Source organism: Salvelinus fontinalis, chromosome 3 (assembly GCF_029448725.1).
Source record: "Salvelinus fontinalis isolate EN_2023a chromosome 3, ASM2944872v1, whole genome shotgun sequence".
NCBI classification, from domain to species: Eukaryota; Metazoa; Chordata; class Actinopteri; order Salmoniformes; family Salmonidae; genus Salvelinus; species Salvelinus fontinalis.
In genome coordinates this window covers 59551548-59560894 of record NC_074667.1, presented here as the reverse complement: position 1 = coordinate 59560894, position 9347 = coordinate 59551548, and the positions used below count along the sequence as shown (strand labels likewise).

Genomic DNA, 9347 nt, shown 5'->3' with positions numbered 1-9347 from the left:
ACAACAAACGTAGATCATTACCTCCCAGTGAGTACACACAAACAACAACAACAAACGTAGATCACTCCCTCCCAGTGAGTACACACAAACAACAACAACAACAAACGTAGAGCACTACCTCCCAGTGAGTACACACAAACATCAACAACAACAAACGTAGATCACTACCTCCCAGTGAGTACACACAAACATCAACAACAACAAACCTCCCAGTGAGTACACACAAACATCAACAACAACAAACGTAGATCACTACCTCCCAGTGAGTACACACAAACATCAACAACAACAAACGTAGATCACTACCTCCCAGTGAGTACACACAAACATCAACAACAACAAACCTCCCAGTGAGTACACACAAACATTAACAACAACAAATGCAGATCACTACCTCCCAGTGAGTACACACAAACATCAACAACAACAAACGTAGATCACTACCTCCCAGTGAGTACACACAAACATCAACAACAACAAACGTAGATCACTACCTCCCAGTGAGTACACACAAACATCAACAACAACAAACGTAGATCACTACCTCCCAGTGAGTACACACAAACATCAACAACAACAAACGTAGATCCCTACCTTGATACAGTGCCTTGCAAAAGTATTCATACCCCTTGGATTTCTTCTAATTGTATTGTGTTACAAGGTGGGATAGATTTAATAATAGATTTAATTGTATTTTTTTTTGTCAACAATCTACTCAATACTTTGGCAATTACATTTTTTTTTAAGGTTAATAAGAATTGGATAACTAAAATAGTCGTAGCCCCTTTGTTTAGGCAAGTGTAAATTAATTCAGGAGTAAAAAATGAAATGATACAATGACTGGGGTTAAAGTGCAGACTGTCAGCTTTAATTTGAGGGTATTTTCATCCATATTGGGTAAACCGTTTAGAAAGTACAGCACATTTTCTATGTAGTCCCCCATTTAAAGGGGACCAAAAGTATTAGGATAAATGAACTTATGTGTATTAAAGTAGAGTCCCATATTACTATCACACAATGACTACATCAAGCTTGTGACTCTACAAACTGGTTGGATGCATTTTCTGTTTGTTTTGGTTGCGTTTCAGATTATTTTGTGCCCAATAGAAATTCATGTTAAATAATGTTTTGTCATTTTCGTGTCACTTTTATTGTAAATAAGACTGGAATATATTTCTATACACTAATACATTAATGTGGATGCTACCGTGGTTACGGATAGTCATGTATGAATTGTGAATAATGATATGTGAGAAAGTTACAGACCTATAAATATCATCCCCCCAATGCTATCCTCCCCTCTTATTGTAATGGTGAGAGGATATCATGTTCCTGATAGGAAGGGTAGTAGTTTAATATAGTACTGATAGGTAGGGTAGTATTTTAACATAGTACTGATAGGTAGGGTAGTAGTTTTACATAGTACTGGTAGGTAGGGTAGTATTTTAACATAGTACTGATAGGTATAGTAGTAGTTTAATATAGTACTGGTAGGTAGGGTAGTAGTTTAACATAGTACTGATAGGTATAGTAGTAGTTTAATATAGTACTGGTAGGTAGGGTAGTATTTTAACATAGTACTGATAGGTATGGTAGTAGTTTAATATAGTACTGGTAGGTAGGGTTGTAGTTTTACATAGTACTGATAGGTAGGGTAGTAGTTTAATATAGTACTGATATGTATAGTCGTAGTTTAATATAGTACTGATATGTATGGTCGTAGTTTAACATAGTACTGATAGGTAGGGTCGTAGTTTAATATAGTACTGATAGGTAGAGTAGTAGTTTAACATAGTACTGATAGGTAGAGTAGTAGTTTTATATAGTACTGGTAGGTAGGGTCATAGTTTTACATAGTACTGATAGGCAGGGTAGTAGTTTAATAGGTAGGGTAGTAGTTTAATATAGTACTGATAGGTAGGGTAGTAGTTTTACATAGTACTGATAGGTAGGGTAGTAGTTTAATATAGTACTGATAGGTAGGGTAGTAGTTTAACATAGTTCTGATAGGTATGGTAGTAGTTTAATATAGTACTGACAGGTAGGGTCGTAGTTTAATATAGTACTGACAGGTAGGGTCGTAGTTTAATATAGTACTGATGGGTAGGGTAGTAGTTTAATATAGTACTGATGGGTAGGGTAGTAGTTTAATATAGTACTGATGGGTAGGGTAGTAGTTTTACATAGTACTGATAGGGAGGGTAGTAGTTTAATATAGTACTGGTAGGTAGGGTAGTATTTTAACATAGTACTGATAGGTATAGTAGTAGTTTAATATAGTACTGGTAGGTAGGGTAGTAGTTTAATATAGTACTGGTAGGTAGGGTAGTATTTTAACATAGTACTGATAGGTATAGTAGTAGTTTAATATAGTACTGGTAGGTAGGGTAGTAGTTTAACATAGTACTGATATGTATAGTCGTGGTTTAATATAGTACTGGTAGGTAGGGTAGTAGTTTAATATAGTACTGATATGTATAGTCGTAGTTTAATATAGTAATGATAGGTAGGGTGGTAGTTTAATATAGTACTGATAGGTAGGGTAGTAGTTTAATATAGTACTGATAGGTAGGGTAGTAGTTTAATATAGTACTGATAGGTAGGGTAGTCGTTTAACAGTACTGATAGGTAGGGTAGTATTTTAACATAGTACTGATAGGTAGGGTAGTAGTTTAATATAGTACTGATATGTATAGTCGTAGTTTAATATAGTACTGATATGTATGGTCATAGTCTAATATAGTACTGATAGGTAGGGTAGTATTTTAACATAGTACTGATAGGTAGGGTAGTAGTTTAACATAGTACTGATGGGTATTGTAGTACTTTAATATAGTACTGGTAGGTACGGTAGTAATTTAACATAGTACTGATAGGTAGGGTAGTAGTTTAATATAGTTCTGAAATGTATAGTCGTAGTTTAATATAGTACTGATAGGTAGGGTAGTAGTTTAATATAGTACTGATAGGTAGGGTAGTATTTTAACATAGTACTGATAGGTAGGGTAGTATTTTAACATAGTACTGATAGGTAGGGTAGTAGTTTAACATAGTACTGATGGGTATTGTAGTACTTTAATATAGTACTGGTAGGTACGGTAGTAATTTAACATAGTACTGATAGGTAGGGTAGTAGTTTAATATAGTACTGATATGTATAGTCGTAGTTTAATATAGTAATGATAGGTAGGGTGGTAGTTTAATATAGTACTGATAGGTAGGGTAGTAGTTTAATATAATACTGATATGTATAGTCGTAGTTTAATATAGTACTGATAGGTAGGGTAGTAGTTTAATATAGTTCTGATATGTATAGTCGTAGTTTAATATAGTACTGGTAGGTAGGGTCGTAGTTTAATATAGTACTGATATGTATAGTCGTAGTTCAATATAGTACTGATAGGTAGGGTAGTAGTTTAATATAGTACTGATATGTATAGTCGTAGTTTAATATAGTACTGATAGGTAGGGTAGTAGTTTAATATAGTACTGATATGTATAGTCGTAGTTTAATATAGTACTGATAGGTAGGGTAGTAGTTTCATCTTGTCCCCTGATATTGCCATGTAGCTTCCACCTATCAAACCTTTCAGATCTAGGGGGGTGTTTCTGGACGGGCCTGAAAACTAGAGTCGAACATTTTTACTGAAGTCCACTGTGAAGGACATGTTATCGTGTGAAGAGAGAGTCTTGTCTTTCGTGTCATGAATAATTCACACCTGGTGGTAATTTCCACTACACAAAGAATGGTTGTCTTGTCTCTCTATCATCTCAAGTCTCCCTCCCTCCCTCTGTCATGTGTCTCTCCTGTAGCTGTGTGTTATTCTGGAGCCCATGCAGGAGCTGATGTCCAGACACAAGACCTACAGCCTCAGCCCCAGGGACTGTCTCAAGACCTGCCTCTTTCAGAAGTGGCAACGCATGGTGGCCCCGCCAGGTAACACACACACACACAACATGCAGGCGCATACACACACACACAACGCGCAGGCGAACACACACAGGCTGACAGAAAAAACACACACACACAACGCGCAGGCGAACACACACAGGCTGACAGAAAAAACACACACACACACTCCTCCTCCCTAACACCAAACTCTCCCTCTCTCCCCCCTTTCCCCCAGAGGAGCCAGAGAGGCAGGCTCCCAGTAAGCACACACACGCGCGCACATACACACCAACTCTCACACACACATCAAGATTTGGTTCCGGGTTCCAAGACTGCACACACCTCTTCACCTCCGTCCTAACTCTCTCTCCCGCTCTCCTCTCTCCTCCCCAACTCTAACCTCCCCTCTCCTCTCTCCTCCCCAACTCTCCTCTCTCCTCTCTCCTCCCCAACTCTAACCCCCCCCTCTCCTCTCTCCTCTCTCCTCCCCAACTCTCCTCTCTCCTCCCCAACTCTAACCCCCCCCCTCTCCTCTCTCCTCTCTCCTCTCTCCTCTAGCTGAACCAGCCAGACAGGCCCCTAATAAGAGGAGGAAGCGTAAGATGTCAGGCGGCAGCACCATGAGTGCCGGAGGAGGAACCACCAACAACAACAACAAGAAGAAGAGTCCAGCCAGCAGCTTCCCCCTGTCCAGCCAAGTACCAGTAAGGAGCAGTCAAATCAGTCACACGTAGTTTATGAAGCCCTTTTTACGTCAGCAGTTGTCACCGTGTGTTGTAGTTACGTGGTCTAAAACCCCAAAGAGCAAGCAAAGCAGACCACAGTGGCCAGGAAAACCTTCCTGTAAGGAAGAAACCTATCTTCTACACCCCTATCTTTGTAATAATGTTATCTCCCTCCCCTTTAGGATGTGATGGTGGAGGAAGAGCCCACCCTGATAGGAGGGGAACTAGCTTTAGTAGTGGTAGTAGTCGTCTCCTCCCCCTATCTATGTAATAATGGTTTCTTCCTCCCCTTTAGGATGTGATGGTGGTGGGAGAGCCCACCCTGATGGGAGGGGAGTTCGGGGACGAGGACGAGCGCCTGATCACGCGGCTGGAGAACCAACAGTTCGACGCGGCCAATGGCATCGATGACGAGGACAGCTTCAACAACAGCCCCGCGCTGGGCGCCAACTCTCCCTGGAACAACAAGGCCCCATCCAGCCAGGAGAGCAAGAGTGACAACCCTACGTCTCAGGCCTCACAGTAGAGGAGGGGAGGAGGGGAGGGGCTTCCATAGTCTTAAAGGGGTTTCCTCTCCTTGTGGGTGTGTGTCAATTGTCTGTAGTGGCTTCCTGACTGTTCTTATCCTTTTCTCTTAAAGGGGCAATCCGTAGTAGAACAAAATAACAAAGCGTCACCTCTACCTCCCTGTTTTAGTAAAAAGCTGAGGGGTGGGCCTGGAGAAATGTAACTATTCTAAAATTCATAGACAGCTATGGGTACAAGGACTGACCATCTAAGACATTAAAAAAATATATAGTTTTAAGCATGTTTTGAGGCTATACAGTTTTTCATTAGATTTACAATGGTTACCGAGTAAAACAAGTTTATATTGTGGGTTGTGATGGTGTACTTCAGTTGAATTAAGCTCCTGAGACATTTAAAGGTTATATTCCTCAAGAATCAACAGGTACAAATCATTCATTTAGAAGTCCAACAAATGGATGTAGCGACTACGGATTGCCCCTTTTTTAACATGGATTTTATCTAGGCCTGTGGAGTAGGAGGAGGATCCCACTGGTTGATAGAGGTTTCCTTTCCTTGTCTACCTTCCTACATCAGTTCTGATATGAGAGCTTGGTAAGTGAAAGGAAATGACTGAGAGCTATTACTTATATGGGCCTCCTCCATCCCTGGCTCTCCTAGCTGGTTGTTAAGGAGAGACCTGAGGATAGGGAAGACGCTTGGGACAGTTGAGATGCACCCAGGTAGGGGTGCCGGAAGGGGTGGTGGGGTAGGGAGAGGGTGGTTGAGTGGGGGAGGGGGACACGAGGACTACTCACACATCTACCTTCAGAAGAATCATGGTCACTAGATATGGAGTCTTAACTCTGGTCCACTCTGCTGCTGCACTGTGTGTGTGTATGTGGCTGTACTTGGTCAGAACAAAAGTCTGGACTGGGCCAAAGCTAGCGGACCGGAGTTGAGATCCAATCAGTTTAAAATGCTTTCTCACAGACACACACACACACCATTGAAGGAGTACTGATCCAACCTTTTAACAGATAACAGAAAGCATTTAAACAACAACAACATTTTAGAGTTTTATACCAGTCTCTATTTCCCGAGAATGTTTTTATTTTGTTTTCTACTCCTGCATTTCAAATCTACTCTTTATTTGTTATTTTTTTACCAACGATGTTGAGAAGCTAACAGACCAAGGAGCCAGAAAACAGGACTGCTTTTATTCTACCCCTTCCCCCCCGAAAAAATATATTGGGTTTGTTTTAATATCTTTTATGTTTTACAGAGAAATAATTGTGATGTTTTTCTGTTTTTTGAGATTGGTTTTCTCCTTGTTTTTAGTGTATTTGTGCTTGTATATTTAAGGTAGTAGCAACGTTCTGTACGACTGTATTCTGACTTAGAGGTTCCTGAAGCCATTCTGATCTAATGGAAAGAAATGGACAAAAAGAAGAAAAAAACACATGAACCTCTCAACCAATCCCCCATCTCCGTCTCTCTCTCCATCTCCGTCTCTCTCTCCATCTCCGTCTCTCTCTCCATCTCCGTCTCTCTCTCCGTCTCTCTCTCCATCTCCGTCTCTCTCTCCATCTCTGTCTCTCTCTCCATCTCCGTCTCTCTCTCCGTCTCTCTCTGTCTCTTTAGTGTCCATCCTGATCATAAGTGACACCTCTCCGTCTCTCTCTCTCTCTCTCTCTCTCTCTCTCTCTCTCTCTCTCTCTCTCTCTCTCTCTCTCTCTCTCTCTCTCTCTCTCTCTCTCTCTCTCTCTCTCTCTCTCTCTCTCTCTCTCTCTCTCTCTCTCTCTCTCTCTCTCTCTCTCTCTCTCTCTCTACAGAGTGTCCATCCTGATCATAAGTGACACCTCTCCGTCTCTCTCTCTCTCTCTCTCTCTCTCTCTCTCTCTCTCTCTCTTTAGAGTGTCCATCCTGATCATAACAGTGACACCTCTCTCTCGCTCTTTTTTTTCTTAATTTTATTATTATTATTTTTTACTTGTGTACATTCATTTATAAAACCCTGGGGTACAGTCACCATTGAGTTCCATCTAGTTCAGCACATTTTTTCATTTTTCTATTTATTTTGAATGAAATATCAGATATACGTTCTGTTCCTCCACCCCCCCCCCCCTGGTTACACACACTCATCCTAAATGTACACTACTATTAGCAAATAAGCTACCTATCTACTGCTGTTTAAGAAGTCTGAACAGACAACCTGACATAATTAATCCACCAATGTGTCCCAAATGGCACCCTATTCCCTATCAAGGTCTGGTCGAAAGTAGTGCACTACATACAGAATAGAGTGTCATTTGGGACGCAACCCCAACTAGTTATTAAGGTTTAACTGAAGTCGTAGGGTTGTATATATTCCCAATACCTGTGTTGTATAGGCTTGATCTGTAATATTGAGTCTGTTGCGCATGTGTTTGGTAATATCTTCAATTCTCACCAGGGGGCGCTGTTAGTATCAAATAAGGTTCATAACTTTATACATCCAGTTCAAACATGTGCAGTGATATGATCTGCCCCCCCCCCCCCCCCCCCCCTCCCCCAAAGCACCCTATGTAGTGCACTACTTTTTGTTCAGGGCCAATATGAGAACAGGGGGCCATTTGAGACATGGCCCATGTTATTTAGTTCTGTAAGTGTTGTTCCAGCTCTGTCAAGTACATTGTGTACATTTTCAGTACAGCTCTGGCTTTTAACCGGTAACAGAGAGAATCTGTCCTGAATGGCACCCTATTCCCTACATAGAGCACTACTTTGGACCAGGACCCATTGGCCCTGGTCAAAAGTAGTGCATTATACAAGGGAACAGGGGGCCATTTTGGATGCAGCCTAGAGAGCGGTGACTGGTACCCTAAACCAACCCTGTAGAAAAAGCCTTGTTTGGTATTTTGGTTAGTTTTCTGCCCTTGATACTTATTGATTAATTAATTAATGTATGGTACCAATAAAAATATACATTTTCACTTTAAAATGAACATTGCGTTGGGACTCTTATTTACTCTTAGGGACTTATTGTTGTGCATCTGATGCTCATGCCTCAGTGTGTTTGAAAACTGTTCATCCATTTCATGAGTTGCATTTGTCCCCCTGAACAAAAATACAACAATTTATAAGATTTTACTGAGTTACAGTTCATATAAGGAAATGTAAATAAATTCATTAGGCCCTAATCTATGGATTTCACATGACTGGGAATACAGATATGCATCTGTCGGTCACAGATACCTTTTTAAAAAAGGTAGGGGCGTGGATCAGAACCAGTCAGTATCTGCTGTGACCAACTTTTGCCTCAAGCAGCGGGACACATCTCCTTCACATAGAGTTGATCAGGCTGTTGATTGTGGCCTGTGGAATGTTGTCCGACTCCTATTCAATGGCTGTGCGAAGTTGCTGAATATGGGCGGGAACTGGAACACGCTGTCGTACACCTCGATCCACAGCATCCCAAACATGCTCAATGGGTGATATGTCTGGTTAGTATGCAGGCCATGGAAGAACTGGGACATTTTCAGCTTTCAGTAATTGTGATTAGATCCTTGCGACATTGGACCGAGCATTATCATGGGACCGAGCATTATCATGCTGAAACATGAGGTGATGGCGGTGGATGAATGGCAGGACAATGGGCCTCAGGATCTCATCACGCTATTTCTGTGCATTCAAATTGCCATCAATAAAATGCAATTGTGTTCATTGTCTGTTGCTTGTACCTGCCCATACATAACCCTACAGCCACCATGGGACACTGTTCACAACGTTGGCATCAGCAAACCACTCGCCCACATGACACCATACACGCTGTCTGCCATCTGCCCGGTACAGATGAAACCGGGATTCATCTGTGAAGAGCACACTTCTCCAGCGTGCTGGTGGCCATCGAAGGTGAGCATATGCCCACTGAAGTCGGTTACGATGCTGAACTGCAGTCAGGTCAAGACCCTGGTTAGGATGACGAGCACACAGATGAGCTTGAGACGGTTTCTGACAGTTTGTGCAGAAATTCTTCAGCCGCCCTGCCAGTTTCATCAGCTGTCCAGGTGGCTGGTCTCAGACAGCCCTGCAGGTCAAGAAGCCGGATGTGGAGGTCCTGCCCGTTTCATCAGCTGTCCAGGTGGCTGGTCTCAGACCATCCTCCAGGTCAAGAAGCCGGATGTGGAGGTCCTGCCCGTTTCATCAGCTGTCCAGGTGGCTGGTCTCAGACCATCCCGCAGGTC

The 9347-nt window shown here is 41.9% G+C and overlaps 1 protein-coding gene across 3 annotated transcripts in view; it reads left to right on the top strand.

The window, feature by feature from the left end:
- LOC129851229 (LIM domain-binding protein 1) overlaps window positions 1-7662 on the top strand; it is an 83528-nt gene extending 75866 nt beyond the window's left edge. For all 3 annotated transcript variants that reach the window (XM_055917636.1, XM_055917635.1, XM_055917637.1), the window contains exons 9-11: window positions 3814-3937; window positions 4451-4596; window positions 4913-7662. In XM_055917636.1, the coding sequence (XP_055773611.1) occupies window positions 3814-3937; window positions 4451-4596; window positions 4913-5143 (501 nt within the window). In that variant the 3' untranslated portion in view covers window positions 5144-7662. The remainder of the gene's footprint in view (window positions 1-3813; window positions 3938-4450; window positions 4597-4912) is intronic.
- The last annotated feature ends 1685 nt before the right edge of the window (window positions 7663-9347 follow it).